The 17,281-nt window shown below is 58.7% G+C and overlaps 1 protein-coding gene across 4 annotated transcripts; it reads right to left on the bottom strand.

Moving 5' to 3' along the window:
• Positions 1–472: 472 nt before the first annotated feature.
• On the bottom strand, positions 473–17,281 carry PWWP3A (PWWP domain containing 3A, DNA repair factor). 4 transcript variants are annotated; one of them, XM_034657373.1, is made up of 14 exons: positions 17,230–17,281; positions 16,566–16,694; positions 15,915–16,000; positions 14,774–14,844; positions 12,524–13,363; positions 11,498–11,599; positions 9,655–9,725; positions 8,254–8,330; positions 7,551–7,611; positions 5,578–5,653; positions 5,130–5,180; positions 4,227–4,663; positions 2,660–2,748; positions 473–809 (listed from the first exon to the last, which is right to left on the bottom strand). In XM_034657373.1, the coding sequence occupies exons 2-14, from the start codon at positions 16,620–16,622 to the stop codon at positions 755–757; spliced, it is 2,073 nt and encodes a 690-aa protein (XP_034513264.1). In that variant the 5' UTR covers positions 16,623–16,694; positions 17,230–17,281; the 3' UTR covers positions 473–754. The 4 variants fall into 4 exon arrangements, with proteins under 4 accessions (XP_034513264.1, XP_034513265.1, XP_034513267.1 ...); XM_034657374.1 differs by having other exon boundaries at positions 12,530–13,363; XM_034657376.1 differs by lacking the exon at positions 12,524–13,363.

Below are 17,281 nucleotides of genomic sequence, written 5' to 3'. Positions count from 1 at the left end.
GGGGACCCTTGGGCACTGGTGCGACCCACCAGCTGCCTCCTTTCTTGGGCCTGGGCAGGGAAATGAGCCTGACCTCCAGACAAAGGCCTTGCTTCTAGACAAGCAGCCCGCACAGCACACTCCTGTCCCTGCGCCAACCCCGTGGCTTCTGTGGGCGGGGGGTCCCAGCCCTCCAGGCAGAAGAGAGGCCGGCTAGCCGGTAAGACAGTGCTCAGCCCCGGACCGGATGCAGCCACACATGAAAATCCACACGGACGGGGCAGGGCAGGGGTGGGCTCGCACTGCGACTCACTGCCCACACAGGGATGGGATGGAAAGCGGCTGCCGGAGCGGTCCCGCCGCACGTGTTTCCCGGCACAGGGAGTCACAGCAGACACCAAAACGCAAGGAAACAGGAGAGCGGCACCACGGCCCCGGGGCCTGCCTCGAGAGCAGGGAACCACAGAAAACACACGTGTTCTGCAGGAATGCGTTCACGTCAGGCTCTTTCTTAAAACTCCTGTTTAATGTTGGATACAGTGCTTTTTAACATAAAAAAACCCAAATGTGCACCTCATATTAATCCAGTACAGTCACAAGTAACGATATGCAGTAAAATAAAACACATTTTTGTTTCAAAAACCTTTCAGGAACCATACCTTCCAAAAAAGCCAGGAAAAGCGCACCCACGGAAGAGCAGCGAGCACACTCTGGGCCCCGGCCCTGCAGACCCGCTCGCGCCCCAGCCGCGGAAGCCGCGGCGGCCCCTCCAGCGTCAGCACCGCTGACTCCTTTCTTCTAGGAGTTGGTTATCAAATATTTCTTTTTCCCTTCAGAAAATAAAAGGAGAAAACCTCATTTTAGTAATTCATCTTGTCTTAGAATGTGAAATAGACAAGTCCGTGCTTCCTGGGGACAGCGTCTCTGTGTGGGGAGACGGAACGTTCTGGAGACGAAGGTGGGGTGGCTGCAGGACGGGGTGAGTGTGCTTCATGCCGCGGGGCTGTGCACCTGGAGACGGTTACGATGGAACATTTTACGTTTTGGAACATTGTGTGTTTTATCACAATTTAAAACAAACAACTTTTTAGGGGCGCCTGGGTGGCACAGCAGTTAAGCGTCTGCCTTCGGCTCAGGCTTTGATCCCGGCGTTATGGGATCGAGCCCCACGTCAGGCTCCTCCGCTATGAGCCTGCTTCTTCCTCTCCCACTCCCCCTGCTTGTGTTCCCTCTCTCGCTGGCTGTCTCTATCTCTGTCAAATAAATAAATAAAATCTTTAAAAAAAATTAAATAAAAAAAAATAAAAAACAACTTTTTAAAGAGCGTGAACTATCAAATCATCCTAATTGAACAACTCCCTGATAAGAATTACATTAACGGGTGTTTGGGGCACCCCCCCGGGTTGGCGACAGCAGCAAAGAACACAAATTCTGACAGTGGGCAAGACCACGTGAGCACATGGCCGCTTGGTGGGCACCCCTGGAGGCGTCACCACAAGCAGAGGGGGAAGGAGGCCGATGGCTGTGGGGCCGGGGCCGGCCGGCACTTGGTTAGAGGCCGCGTCCCTCGAGTCCAGAGAAGGGGACCTCCGCCACCGTCGGCACGGCCAACATCATTCACGTGGTGCACCCGAAACGTCCACAGCAGGTCAAGAGCAGCGGCAGTGTGTGAAGACGGACAATAGTCCTCACGGGCACAACGGCCAGGCCCTTGGCCGTGGAGGAGGAAGGCGCCTGGCTGGACGGGGGCACGCACTGGCTCCGACCCCGCCCTCCCAAGAACACTATTCTGTATTTGCGTTGAGGGCACTGCGCTGGGCCACCGAGATCCAGGGACAGAAACACCAAGTCTCCCCGCCGCCAAAGGCCCCTCGTGTTCTGCTGACTCCTGCACACAAAGCCAGATGGACTCTTCTGTGGACGGCTTTGCAGGCAGCCTCCCCACCGACAGAGACCTCCTGGCCTCCTGGCACGCGGCAGCACCCTCCCCGGGAAGGAGCGCAGCCTCCTGGGAGCCAACATCGCCGACCAGCATCCGTGACGCTGGGCCCAGTCGACCCTAGACAGACACCCTGGACTGTGACTCTAGTTGAGTCTTCAGCCTTTCACTGCCACGCGGGCCCAGCCTGTTCCCAGCAAGGCCTGGCAGCAAGCCCAGAGACGGGATTAGGGGCTCTGGGGGCCAAAAATCCCAGGGCGGCTAACCACACCGACGGAAGAGAAACATCTTGATCACGGCATTCTTCTGACCAGCTAGGAAGGGCCCGGGGCGACCGCAGTCATGTAATCTTCCTGTGCTTTCTCAAACGGCCACGGCACTGGGGCAAGGGGAGAGAGCTCGAAATGCAAACGGGAGGCCCTGCGAAACGCGCCCGGGGAGCAGCCCCAGTGGACAGCCTGCGGGCCGTGACGTGGGCCGGGGTCCAGCTCTGACTGCTCTGACCAGCTCGGGGACACGCCCAAGGAGAACGTGGCCAAACGCTGGCTTCACAGGGTCCCTCTGGCAACTCCTAGCCAACGGCTGACGGGCATTTTTCCATCGTATGTGGTTCATTCACCCGCCGCACCTGGATCAGCGTGTGGGCAAGAGGGGCCTCAAGCCCCAGCCACCAGCACGGCGAACGCGAGCCCTTCAAGCCACGCCGCCGCTGGCGTGGGGGCAGTGCCCTGAGCAGCCTACCGGTAGCTGAGGGACGGTCCCTTGAGGTACTTCTCCTCGGCTGTCTTGTAATCCACGGCATCCACAGCCGCAATCGCGCAGATGATGGCCTGCAAGAGGGCAGAGGGTGCTCAGCCGCGGGCAGCGGGCCCGTGCCGCCCGTGGAGCTCGAGGGGTGCGCGTGGGGCCCAGTGCAACTTCGGAGCAGCCCCCACAAACACGCACGGGATCTGTGAGGCCTCTGCTCGCAGGGACACTTCTGCGTCACATCCATGACGTGGTCTTTTGGATGAGACACAAAAGTTCATGTCACTAAAAGCAGAAAATGAGGCAGGACCAAAACCAACAAGCCCATTTGTGAAAACTGTGAGTTCACGGTGTTCAAACAACAGGAAAACGCAACAGCAATCATCCAAGCACATGGCACGTGTGACGCGGAGAAACCCTTGCTCGTTTGCTCAGAAGACACAGCAGAACTGTGGTTACTAAAAACGTGATTCTTTATCGTTTTTAAAGACTTTATTCATTTGCGGGGACGCATGACGGGCAGAGGGAGAAGCAGGCTCCCCACCGAGCAGAGAGCCCGATGCGGGGCTCGATCCCGGGACCCTGAGACCCTGACCTGAGCCGGAAGCAGACGCTTCACCCACTGAGCCCCCCCCGACGCCCCGAGGTAGGAGCCTGTGTGGGCGTGTGGCCGGCTCGTTTGGGAGAGCTCGCGACTCTCAGTCCCAGGGTCGTGAGTTCCGGCCCCACGCTGAGCACACAGATCACTTCAAAATAAAATCTTACAAGTCAAACAGAGCTTAACGTCTACAACAGGGCCTCCCCTGCCCCTCCACCCTGGGCACCGCTGACATCGGCAGGCCGCTCTTGGGGGGCGTCCCGAGCGCCGGGAGGTTAGCAGCAGCACTGCCCCCCTCGTGAGAACCGACAGCCGTCCCCACACGGGGACCAGTGTCGCTGCGGCAGAACCACCCCTTCCTTAAAGACACACACTGCTGTACTTAAGCATAAAAAACTGTGGGGAATCCCCCCATAATAATCGGGAGAGAGCTAGAAACACAAACAGAGTGAGGTCACTACCCCAACTGGGTGCTGGGCACGCAGGCTTCCTGACGCTGTTTTCCTTTCGTATGTACTTGAAGCTTCCAGTTATAAAGGCAAAAATCTTTGACCTTGGTAACTTCTCCCACACGTGCCCACACACGCCCACCAGAGCCCGCTCTCCTGACCTTCAAAATGACCAAAGGAGTCGCGTGCGTGCCCCTGCCCAGCCGAACCCCGGCTGGCCGTCCAGGAGAATTACAGCAGCCCTTTCCACAAGCAACATTGATTCTGGAAACGTGTCCACGTGCACACGGGGACAAAGCATGCGGCTCTTGTCCCCCTGCACTGGCCACGGGGTCTATACGCTAAGGCCCCGTCACACCACCCGGGGAAGGCCAAGGCGGGCGCCGGGCTCCACGCTGCTGTGGCCTCACGGGCACACTTCTGGAGAACGACGTCCCTGCACCGAACCCCGGCCCCGGCTGCAGACCCCCCACCCGTCACTATGCACGACAGCCCTGCCGTCCACTCAACTCACTTCAGGCAGAAGAACATCGAGGATAAAACGGACCCTGTCGCCATTGATCCGCGCCAGCGTCCTGCTGCCTGTCTCCTGGTAGACCCCCTGTAAGTACTTCACCACCAGGTCCAGCTGCTCCTCGTCCTCCAGGTACGTCTCCATGCACGTCAGGTACTGTCCCGAATTCAGAAACGTCTTCAGCCACCGTGACGGCTTCCTGTTCTTCAGGATGGCCCGCAGGTGGCCCTCGGCGCCCCTCGCTTTCACGATGTACTCCACCAGCTTCTGGTTGGCCCGGTCCCGGGCAGCCCGGGACCGGTCAGGGAGCACCTTCCTGTAGGGACGCCTCCTCCCCTGGGGGCTCCCCACCACAGGCTCCTCGGGGTCTCCCTTGCTCAGCTGTGGGAACCTGGTCCCCAAGACGTCCTGCTGGATGGACTTGCGGACAGGATAACCTGCAGACCAACGACACACCCGTGGGACTGCCAGCCTGTGTGGGAGGGCTCCCTCCTCCTCCCTTTGCTGTGCCGTCTGGGGGCTCTGCGGGAGAGGCCCCCCGGGCCCCCGGGCACAACCGCCACAGTCCTAAGAGCTCCTCCTCTGTGGGACCCCACGTCTCTCCCCAGCTCAGCTGGACACCAGTATGGCCCACACGAGCAGAGCCCTAGGGCTACGGTGGGACGATCAGTTCACCCAAAACTCGAACAACCAGGAAGGCAGGTGCAAAGCGCCGCCGTTCACACGTCTTGGAGAAGAGGCCAGGTGCCCGGCAGACAGTGGGGTGGCCGGCATCGTGCTTGTTCCCGGCAATCTAGGGTCAGCCTCGGGACAGCACAGCCTCCCCCTGACAGCATCCCCTCCCGAGCTTCAGACACACAGGACAGTTGCTTCACTCCTCGGAAGAGGAGCCGGTGCACTTACTTATATCGGCGGCGTAATATTCCAGGAAAGAGCCAGCAAAGGAGCCACAGCCTGCAAAGGAGGCAGGAGCCCTGTCACAGCGTCAGAGGCGCTCCGGGACCACCCTGAGGGACCAGGGTCAGCGTGCCTGCCCTGCGTCAGCCATGCCTGGACCCCCTCCCGAGAAGGCGGACGGGACACCAACACCAACCCTGCCGTCGGGGTGCCACACGCCCCTGGGGACACCTAGAAAGGCTACCGTCTAAGGATTCCCAAAGGCCAGACTTGCGGTGGACAGAAACCAACTCTTTGATTCGAAGCAAACTCCACCTTCCGTTCACACCCAGTATCTCCGTCTCTCCCAGGAGTCTGCCCACCTGCCCTTGCTGGGGACAAGACTGCCACAGGCCCAGACCGGACGGCCATGCAAAACAGGCCTGCGCTCTGCCCCCAGCCCAGGCCCACGTACCCAGCCGGACCCTGTAGTCAGTGATCAGGGAGACGCACCAGCCGATGGCCTGGTCGAAGTCCACCTTGGCTTCGTTCTGCAACAAGACCCACACGGCAGCTGTCAGCAAGAGGCCACAGGGGCTTTTCCAACCCTCCCTGTGCCCTCACCTCCTGCGTCCAGGCCACCGAGCCGGCAGATGCCCCCATGCAGGGCTGCTGAGGTCACATGGGGAAAGGCACACGGAGGCCCAGCTGCTCAGAAAGTGGTCACGTGGGAGCGCTGTGCTCTGGGACAGGACAGCTGGGGGCACCCCAACGTGTGGCTGATGTCGCCCAAACAAGACTTAAAAGTCACGCAAAACAAATCCTTCTAAGAGATATCTTTGTACGCTTGGCCTAGAATGGTGTCGGCTCAGTCAGGAGGAAGTGCTGCCCTAGGACCGAAGGACACTCGGCCACCGGTGGGGGCACCACCTAGGCCTCAAGGACCTCACCTGCAAACTGAGGACACTGCACCCATGAGGACACCTGAGCTAGGACGATGGCTCCCTACCTGAGATCCACTCCCTGTGTTACAGCCACCTCAGCCTGGCCCTCTTCCTGTGGCCGCAGCACGTGGCGGGTGTGGGACATAGGGACAGCAGGCGCTGCCGCTCCTCGCTCGGGAAGACGGGGCTCAAAACCAGGACTGTGACACCGGGCCAGACCATCAACAGACCAGGTCAGTCCAAACAGTGGCTCCAGGGGGTGGAGCTCTTGCCACCGAAACAGCCCCTCAGTGGCCCCGTGCACCCCACAGGTGGGCCTGGCTTTTCTCGGGGAGCAGTTAGACGGGCAATAGGCCTCGTCCCAGCATCTGGATTATGTAAGGCCACACGCCACCTTTGTCACAAAACACAGTTCCGTGTTTGGGGTACTCAGACCTCAAAGCAAGATTCCTGCTCTCCTTTCTGACTCCCCCCACCACTTTGGGAAAGCTATCCAGATTTCCGAGAGTGGCCGTGGGGTCAGGGCCAGCCCCTGGCCTGGAAAGTTGGGTGACCAGCTCCCCGCACGCGTGGGCTTGTGCTTCAGGGAGCATGGAAGCTCCTGAGGCCATGGCTGGCCCTCTTCCAGAACCGGGCCCCGCCCACGGGTGTCCGGACAGGGACTGGCCGCCCAGGACGGGCTGCCGCTCAGAAGCTGTGGTGACCACACTCACAACAGACAGGACAGAAGGAGAATCACCTCACAGGGACACATACATCCGTGGAAGGAAGAGAAGGCTGGGGTCTGACGTGGGTGCCCACCTTCCCAACGCCCACCCACACCGCAGCCCATGTCTGCTCTGCTCAGGGAGACAGCAGGTGGGCAGAATGCTCCCCGGACGGCCTCCCGTGTCGAGGTCCCAGGCAGTCCACGCCGACAGGAAGGCTGTGACACGGAGCCAGGAACCCGCTCACTGGGCTGGGACAAGAACTGCACGGGGGCGGGGGGGAGGCTAACAGACCCCTCCCCTCGGTGGGGTTTGTATTGGGAAAGCTGGTGTAACACACACAGCACCTCAGGGCTGCACAGATAGTGGGTGGAACGGACAAGCACCTTGTGGCTACTGGGTTCAGTGTACAATCAAGGGCCAACCACGGCACCTGCGGGGCTCGGCCACTGGCAAGCCAGGAAGGCCCTGTGGGGCGCCATTGCGGCCGAGCACTCAGCCCCCCCCCAACCCGTGCACACCTGCAGGCCTGCTGTGCCCATGGCACCGTGCAGGCACAGCCTCTGAACCATTGCCTGCACCAAGACGCCGGCCTCGCGCCCGTGCAAACCGTCCTCTGCACCAAAGGCTGTTCCCTTGTCTGGACAGTGGGGGGACGGCCGGCAACCTCCCAGGGCCGTGGTGCTCCCCGCCAGGAATGGCTGGAGCTAAGCCTGGCAGACCCCATCACGTGGGAGTGCACGGCTCCCGGCCGCCACGGCGGCCCCTTATGGGGGCATGAACGACAATGCACCTACCAGGAGGGCCTGCTTCTCTTTGCAATCAAAGTGCTTCAATCTTCTGAGAGACACTGTGATGCTGGAAGCAGAGAGATGAAAGTTACCGTGAAGGAACATCATCTCATAAGTCAGGACGATGGTTCCCTCTCCTCTGATGAAACTAGCAGGGACTGTGGGGGCCTCTGCCAGCACCAGCTGCCCCAGGAAGCCCGAGACAGGCCCTAGGGGACGTGGTGAGACGTGCACACTCCTGGCCACCTGTGGGAGATGGAGGCAGCACCCGGGGGCCAGAGGGTCCGAAACGTGTTTCCAAAGTGCCTTTGAGAAGACAGGCACGGGTGGGTGCATTTTCACCCCGAGACTAAGGATTGGTAGATGACTGGACAACTAGCCAAACGGCAAAACAGGTGGAGGCAGGGTCACTGCTCACAGCACCTCCGACGACAAAATGGAGTACGGTTTAGGGGAACGGGCGGGATCCACTGTGCGTCTACCTGGGCTGCCTTTCAAAGTCGGCAAATGAGGTTTGGAACCTGGACTGTCTGAGCAGTCCCTTTCAACACAGCCTCTGTCTGGACTCCTCTTCCGGGGAGCTGGATCGCAGGGGGCACAAGAGACCATCCCAGCCCTGGACCCCGGCCCCCTCCCCACACTCCCGGTGCCCCCGAGCCGGCAGGCCTTCACCCGGGAAGCATCTGCAGAGAGCGGACAGCTGGGTTACCCTCTCCCTTTCGGATCCATGTGCCCCTCAATAAAGAGCACACTGGCTTTCTTCTCTCTTCGCCGGACGCTCTTGACCTGTTGGCAAATCCAAAACAAAGCATCAAGAACCCAGAAAAGGCCATAGCTTTGAAATACCTTCCTGACTTCTTTTCACCGTGCAAGATGACGCACGGCTGGCATGTGATAAGGAATGCTGCTGGCTGGGGGGCACAAAGGCCAAGCCCCCGGGTCGGAGGCTCAGACACCACCCCGTCTGCTGCTTGCATCACATGGTGCTCACAGGTGAACAGCAGCAGGCTGCACGGGGCTCTGTCCTCTCTCATCACAGAAAGACCCAAGCCTGCTGTTACCCGCCACCCCTGCCGGCCTCAGCAGGACGGGCTCATTCGCATTCTCAGGATGAGCAGTGAGCTCAGGCAGGTGGGACCAGCCGAGGACACAGAGGCGGCGATGCCTGACTCGGACCAGCCTCCTCCCTGCCCGGGGGCACCCCCGCCACCCCCCGCCTGTGTGTCCCCAGTGCAGCTGTACACCACAGCTGGCCCCAGGAACCTGTGACCTTGGAGACCCAGCAGGGTCCCCAGGGAACTGGTGAAAATGAGGAAGAGAGATCCAGGAAAAGGGTGCCAATCACAGAGGAAACGAGCGCCTGCCACGAAGTCAGTACTGAAGGGAGGCCAAGGAGCCCCGATACACAACCCCCCACAATGGCGCAGAGACACTGCACGGAGACCTGCACGTCATCTGCACGTCTGTTCAAGCTCCACCTTCTGCCCGGCAAAGCCCGCACGGAGGTTCACCCCTACTGCTGCTACAGCTGGTCCGCCCCCCAAGGAGGCCGTGCTGCCCACGGGAGGCCAGCTCACGGAGACAACAGGAGTGTCTCCAGCTCCTGCAGACACCTTTCCGGGTTCAAAGTCACGGTTTCTCACTAAGAGTTAAAGCCCGAGAGCTGAACCGCTGGGATGCTGTCTACACTGGAGAGGGAGGGAGGACACCGGAGGAAGGCGAGGAGCCGGCATGCTGCCTTGGCCTAAAGGGTAAACGGACAGCCCGCACCGTCCAGCCACACGGAGAAAGCAGAGCCAGGAATTCCACCGCACACGCACAACCGGTCCCCACCCTGAAATCTGAGCAATTTAAAAGCTCCCACAGGAGAAAGTCCCAGGCACACGGTATTAGAAATCAGCAAGCTGCACACATTGTCTTAGGGAGGCTTTCCTGAGCCTGCTCAGTCATGACTGGACCTAGGACCCTCACGCTCAACTGTGCCAAGATTACAAGGCCATCAGTTTCCCCCAGTAAAGAGCTCTCCCAGGCCCCAGCAGACACAAATGGGGGATGAGGGAGCAGCAGTGCAGGGGTTCAGTGGGGTGTCCCCGAGGCCGCCGGTGCTTACCACTGCGGGCCAGAAGGGGTATTTCTGGTGTTTAAGCCAGACCAGCATTCCTACTTCAAACGAGCGTGGTTCTAGAATTAAAAAGAAAGAAAAATAAACAGCAAGTAAGAGCCACATCCCACACCAAATACACCAACTGAAGAAACCGCAATTGTTGCCGGTCCCTTAAACCTGACTCCGGTCAGAGGTCGTGTGTCGTGTCCCCCCCGGGTTGGGAAGGTACTCTCATGACAACGCTGGCTGGCGACAGCGCGGGCGACGCGTGCTGCTGCTGCTGAGCGGGGACAAATCGGGGTCAAGTCTGTACCGCTGTGGCCACTACTCCGTAAATCTCAAATTATTCCAGACTCAAACATGTTTTAGAAAGAGTGTGGCACAGAAACCCCAACAAAAGAAGCAAATCCCTAGAAAACTCCTCGGTCTCAAACCTGGGCTTTATCTTCGAAGGAAGAAAATAACAAATACCGAAATCATCATCCAGTGATCACGTAAGTATCTCCGAACAAAATTGAACAAGATTTCCAACCAAACACAAACTCCAAAACGGATCATTTAAATGTTGAAACAATGAGGGAACGAAAGCTTGCAGACACGAGAGGCTGCTTTTCCAAGCGGAGGCAAAACGAGCCCCGTTCCCGCCAGTGCAGCCACGAGGCAAGGTCTGTGGACAGGAAAACGCCCGCAGCGAGTGTGCAAAGGACTGTCATCCATCTGGTGAGAACCGTCAGGGCCCCATGAGGACAAATAGGTCACGGGAAACACCCAGACAGACAACAGGCTGCCGGAGTGGGGGGGACAAGACAAAATCAAATGGAAGCAAAAACCAGGGGGTTTCTCGGGGCTGTGGTGACCTGGGCCCCCGCCGGCAGCAGGTGGGCGAAAGTGCCCTTCTAGACAAAGGCACAGCGCCCCTTCTCTGGCCGAGTAAGTCCCACTCCTGGGAGCGAAGCCGGCACGGTTCTTTCCCAGAGGCACGTGCCGGGCATGTCGCAGCCCCCCAGGCGTGGAACCATCAAGGCACCTGATGGCGGGGGAGGGCTCGGTGAGGAACGAGCAGTGGCTGCGAAGAGTAATCAGAAGACCACAGGCAAGTGTAAACTGTCCGAGTTATCATCAGGGCACAAAGAGGAATGCACGCCCGTAGCACAGATACGGAGAGGCGCTGCCGGCCGGCCGGCAGACAGGAGCCGAGTCACAAGGGCACGCCCTGCCTGCCGCGCCAGCGTCAGCCTCCCCAGGTGCCGGGTGTCGCCCCTGGAGAGGTTCCCCCCACTTCCGCATATTATTTTTACAACATCTTGTGAATTTGTTATTATTTCATAACGAGAAGGCTATAAAACCCCAGATGACGTTAAAACGAAGAATCAGTGAGTGAGTCTAAAAACGAAATTCATTCTGACTCCATGAAACAGACTACGTTGCTGTCGGCAGTTGGTTCAGGATCCTGGGTCTTTATTTCCAGTCCTTCCACAAAGAGGGCCGGGGGCGTGCACCTGCGCATGTCTGCTGTGCTGCGGACAGCCCGTGTGCGTGGGAGGGGTCCTGGCCCCACTGCCTCGGGCCGGAGACCCTGCCTCTCTGGACAGACATGCAACTGCCATCCCCCAACGTCTGGAGGCAGCACCAGGCCACACCCCAACAGTGGTGACTCCCAGCTCTGCACTTGGCTGTCCTTCCGTCCCACGGAGGGGACAGGACAACGCGCACAGGGAACAGTGTGCCAGCAGGAGGGAAATAGAGCAGCGAGACACCTTTGGCCGAAGACGGCAGGGACGCCGGCCACCTCTGCCCAGGGGCTCCCCTTGAGCGGCAGCACACACTCCCGCTGCTTCTCCAGACTTACCGTGATAGAAAAGGATTCTGGGCGGCTCCTCGTCGTCCTCGTCTTCCTCCAGGGTGGGACGAATGGGATTGAAGTCCACTGACTCCCCTGAAGACTGACGGTCTGCCAACGATGGGAGATCAGACTTTCACTGTCACCGTCCAGGAGACTCAGCCCAAGAAACCCATTTCCTGACACACGACCGTCGGCGCAAACGTAAAAGATCCCATATTATGGATTCCCACGTCGCCAGATGCAAAGTGGGTACGCTCTCGTCAAAGGACACTTACGGGAAAAATAAACGAGAGGCAAAGAGGGTGGGGGGAGAGGCCGAGGGGCAAGCACACAAGCAGCGGTGTAAGCAGAGCAAGGGGACGGCTGGGGGCTCGGTCTCTCCAGCGCTGAAGCGGCCGGGGGGACGCGGGGACAGGCTGCGGCTCCCCTTCCTGCCGCCTCCGTACGGGCCGGACAACGAGTCTAAACACATGACGTTTAAACTCAAGGCAGAAACCTGAGGACGTGTGTAGCCAGTGGGTCTGCAGGCACGGAAGCCCACAGAAACTAACAGCTCTCGATCAGCAGCTCAAAAAAAAGAGGGACGCGGCCACGCTCAAAAGAAAGGAGCCACTGCGCATGACTGCTGCCGCACAAAAGTGCATCTCCACAGGAACCGGGGAAAAGCCGGGAGCCCGGTGAGCGAGTGAATCACTTCTGAGGTTCCTGCCCGCTCAGGGGGCGTGCGCTGCGCTCCTACACACCTGTCGAGCCCGGCCCTGGGGCTGCGGCCCCAGCCTTAGTGCAGCCACCAGCTCAGCCCGCTGCCCCACGCCCTCTCCCGTTCAGAACAAAGACACAAGGATTTGGGACTAGTGATAATTACAACCCGGTGGGAAACACAAAAAGCAATTAGGCAATCCCTGCTCTGCCTCTATTTTGATACGACCTCATTAGGATCAGGTTAAAAAACACACGAGTGCCTGAGCCGTACTGGCCTTGAGAGAACCCAGATCCGCCCTCCGCCAGCACAAGCGATTCTCGGCCACAGACCTTCACCTTCCTCCAGCAGGAAGCGAAGATTCCTGGTCTCCTCCGTGGAAGCGCGGGGAGCGGGCAGGCTGCGTTTGGCAGCACTGCGCAGAGTCATGCCCCCCCCGGGCCCCTGCCTGGGCGCCGCCCCCGGCCCCAGCTGCGTGGCGGGAGGCCTCTGGCTGCCATCCGGGCACAGCCGCTTGGCAGGGCGGCCTCGGGCATCTGGGCAGGTGGGGCGCCCCGGGGTGGGGAGCACAGTGGGGCCACTCAAAGGCAAACCCGGGTCTCGCCCTTCGGCCCACAGACCCTCCTCCCTAACGCAGGGAGGTGACCTGGGGGCTGCCGGGCTGCTCTCTGTTTCACTGTCTCCCTCCGAGAGCGAAAGTTCTCTCTGACACCAGCTAGGCTCCTGTGCTAAACGTCTTCCCCTTTTGCTTGGGGCTGTCCGCCTTCTGCGGCACATTCTCGATCCACTGCCATCCTGAGAACCACCTCTGGCTGAATGGACCACCAAGGCTTGTGGGCTTTCGTTTTTCCCGAGCGCCTTCCTGTGGTCCACTTTGCACTTGGGGTCCTTTCTACAAGCGGGTGAGCCCGACAGCCTCGGGCGTACACGCTCCCTCCTCGGGGGTCCACAACTGCTCGGCACGTCTTCCCGGAGACCAGAAGAGCTGGGGTCACAGAGCGAGGAGGCCAGTTCCATAGGCTTCTCTCCTGAGGACAGAGCAGTTCTTTCTTCCCCTGAAGAGGTTTCTTGAGGCAAACTGCTTCTCTGGTTCAAAACATCCAGAGCCACTCGAAGCGAGCGTCTGTAGGCCAGCTCCTCTAGGGGCTCAGCACGAACCTCATTCTCGGAGGCTGCGGGGAGAAGGAAACCAAGCCTGGTGACGACCAGGCGCCTGGCACTACCGTCAGAGCAGGGCCCCCTACGACTGACTCGGGCTGTCACACCTGAAGGGAGGACTGACCCTTCTCAGCTCCGTCTTTCCCAGAACGGGACAAGGCCACAAATGACAGCTATTGTTCGGGGCTGCGGGGCTCCGCTCTTCCAAAACAAACTGCCTGACCCCAGCCTGACTGGGTTACGAAGATAAATCCCTCCAGGTCACAAAAAAAAAATACCACCAGGAAAATGTACTCAGATGCTTCCCAAATCCTCCCAGCCTCACAGTTTCAACTTCAATCAGGCTCAATAAAAACCCTTGCCAACTCCATAAAGAACTCTGTCTGCAACGTGTTCTTTGGGTGGCGGTGGGGGTGACGGCCAGCGGATGAAAGGGACCCATTGTGGGCTGGTGGATTTTCCGTACTTCTGTGCGAGGGCGTTTCCAAGCCAGAAAAGAGCATCGCGGGCCTGGAGATTTCAGCCTGACCTCCTCACTGCCGCTGTTGTCTTGACTCACCCCGACCCACAGACACGGCACTATTTACGTGAACGAGGTGATGGACGTGACATCACAACTCAGCGAGCACGACCCTTTCCCAGGTTACCAGTAACGGCTCCTACAGACCCCCAGCCCCACACGACCCAGGCAAACGAAAATGAGCGTCTGAGAGGAGGTGGCGGACGCTGCCTAAGGTGTGCCCAGGGGACGCCGCTTTGAATAAAAGCGGTTTTCCCAAAGACAGGAAAACAGACCCTATTTCATACACACCATTGGAAGGATTCCTGGTCAATCTTTCCACGAGACTAAGAGCGCTCGGGACAGGGGGTACGCGCCCCCACTCTGCGGCGGCAGAAAACACTACTGCTTAGGTTTGCCGAGCCGCCAGCAGGTGAGCGCACAGTAAGCCCCAGCACCGTGGGGCTCGGGCCCTCCCTCCCGCTGAGGAAAGGCAAAGGGGGTGGGTGTTGGCGAGGAGAGCCCCAGGGGACCACGGGCACCCGACAGCAATGCTGGTCTCCCCAGAGCTCGGCTGTGGAATTTAAATACACAAGCCCTGCTCTCAAACCCCGGGCAGAGAATGCCCCAGCACGGAGAGCAGTTTTAGTCTTCCTGTGTAGGGGGTGGCGGGGAAGGAAGCATCTCCCCCATCTCCTCACGGAGGTAAATGCACACTGGAGGCCATGGCTGTGACCAGCAGACTCCAGTGCTCACAGTGGGCCACACTGGGAGTCAAGAACAGGATCGGTTCTGGAGCAAAGTCTGTAACGGTTTAAGAAAACAGATCCCTTTTCCTCTTCTCCTTCTGCTCAGGGTGACCTGGGGAGCAGGGTCTTTCCATTCTCCCACGCGGTCTTTTTGTCACTTAGAGACATGCTCTTACCCAGGGAGGAGGCGATCCGTTCGATGTGGGCCGTCTTCAGGGTTTCCACGTCTGTGCTTCTCACCTCAATTCTGCAGGGACAGAAACACCCATTATCTGCTACCAGCCAAGGCCGGGAAGACATTTTCAAACATGTTTTTCTTTAGATGACAAAAGAATTAGATTCATTTTCTTTCTTCTCAACCTTCAACTTGAACCAAAAGTCACAGCCAACTAGGAATTTACGTGCCTGAGGCTGGAGGCAGCAAAGACCCTGGTGAATGTGGTGGTTTTTTTTTTCTTTTTAAGACAGAAAAGGCTGGCTGGATTTAAGAGCAAAAATGAATTCAAATTGTGACTTTTATGAGGCAAATCCTCCTTTAAACTGCACAAATAACTCCTTTGTTAGATTTTCTGAGTAGGTGATAATGTCACTGAAAGATGTTTACAGCCCAGCAGGTGTGTTGCAGTATTCAATTACCTTCCCAGCCGCAGGGAAAGTGTGAGCTGGGGACTAAGCAAGCTTAGGAGGCCGCTCTGAAGAGAGATGGGGACCTGGGGAAGCTGTAACTGGAGCTGACGAGGTTTTATTCTTTCTGAATTGGGAATTCTTCCCTTAGACACAGCAATACCATGATCATACATGATCTGGGCATTTTAATCATCCTGGGTAATATTATGTTCTTCCATCTCCGAGTAATCAAGAACGAAAGAGTAATGTGCTTCCACATAGAATGTGCCTTCTGAATAATAAACAGTAGCTGCTTGTTAGACGGACAAGCTGAGACATCAAACATTTCAAAACTGATGGGCCTGTCACAAGTTTCTGAGAAAAAGACACACAAATCTGCAGGAAGGAACCATCCCTATGTGAACCCCAACGAGATTTTCCCCTGTGTATAATTTATATTCACCCAATTTCCGTACTGATCTCTCACACAAAGTACCTCATACGGATCTTCCGATTTCCAAAGGGACATTAAAAACAAAACAAAACAAAACACCAACCAGTGTTTTCCTCTTAAGATTATTATGAGCACAAGTCTGTTGCAATAACTGAAAAATTACTAAACCCTTAAGAGTGGACTTCACTTTTGGAGGGGGGGTGTGCAGTATCAGAAATGCCACAAAAGTAATACTAAAAAAACCCACAACACTTAACTTTTCATCTAGGGACAGTATTTGAACACTTAGAAAAAACTCCTTTTTTCTTTTATTTTTTGTCGACGTCTCAGTTCTGGCCAACACCTACGTTAAAGAAGAAAAAAAAAACTGTTACGAAGACCTAAGGAACAGTTAACACAAACACTAGTAGCATGCAGATGCAAACGGCAGCTAATTCTTGAAACACACTTCAGCAATACCCTGTCCCATCCCGTGACTTCGAAGACGGGGGAAACCAAGGCACACAGGGTCAGTGGCAGACGCCGGCAGGGAGCGGGGCCTTGGCCTGGCAGTCGGGCACTCTTCCCGGCCTGTTGCTAGAAAGTCTCCCCACAGCACTCCCGTTATTTCCCAGGGCAGGGCTCCCTTCCAGATAGTGCCTCGAGTTACACACTGCCTCACACGCCTTTCTGAAGCTGAATCTGGTTTTTTTTTTTTCCTAACTGTGGAAAAAAAAGACACTTCGGGAAGCGTAACATTGTAAGCACCAGACCAGAAACCCCATCCGGCCGGGAGGGAGGACGGGTGCCAACAGACCCGAGCGTCAGCTGCTCGGCTGGGTTCCTCCGCAGGTCTCTCCTGACAGAGGTTTTCCTTGTCACCCCAGAGTCCTGCGCAGCCCCCGGAACCACAGACCGAAGGCTGTCACCTTGGCAGGCCACAGTCGCTTCTCCCATCTGCACAGGACATACTGGGCGTCCGTCATGACTTGGACTCATGTGGCAAGGGGGAGCGATTGGGCACAGCTGGGGCGGTTGCAGGTCTGACGCGGGGCGCCCTGCAACACAATTGGCACATTGGCTCGGGGTCGCCTGCGGACGACTGGGCCGGTGGTGGCACCGCGCTGCGACCCCGCCCGGCCTCGGACGCCCGCCGCCCACACCACACGGCCGCGCTCACGCCCGCAGACGGGCAAACGGCTCCCGAACAGACCGTCCCGCGCCCGAGGCCTGCCTCCGCCCCGCGCTCACACCCCGCCCCGCCCCGCGCGGGGACTCGGCCCTGAGCGCAGGGGACGGCGCCTGCCGCGGCGGTGTCCCTCAAAGGACGGGGACAGCTGCACGGCTGTCCTCCCGGCCGGTCGCCCATGGGCACCGCCGCAGGGGGTTCCAAGCCGGGCCCGGGGGTAGGCCAGGGAGGGGGGTGCACGCGGCAGGGCGGGGCCTCGGCGAGCAGGGAAGGGGGCGCACGCGGCAGGGGCCGACTCAAGCCCCCGGGGACCCTCCTCTCGGGGTTCGCCCCTCCCCCCAGGCCCGGCGCGGCCGCCTCAGCCCCCGCAGGCCGACCCGCGGGACGCAGCCCGCAGGGCTCACCGGGCGCCCGGCTTCCGCAGCGCGGCGTCCCCGAGCCCGGCGCGGAGGACTA

Source organism: Ailuropoda melanoleuca, chromosome 4 (assembly GCF_002007445.2).
Source record: "Ailuropoda melanoleuca isolate Jingjing chromosome 4, ASM200744v2, whole genome shotgun sequence".
Lineage (NCBI taxonomy): Eukaryota > Metazoa > Chordata > Mammalia > Carnivora > Ursidae > Ailuropoda > Ailuropoda melanoleuca.
This window is presented reverse-complemented; position numbering and strand designations above follow the sequence as displayed.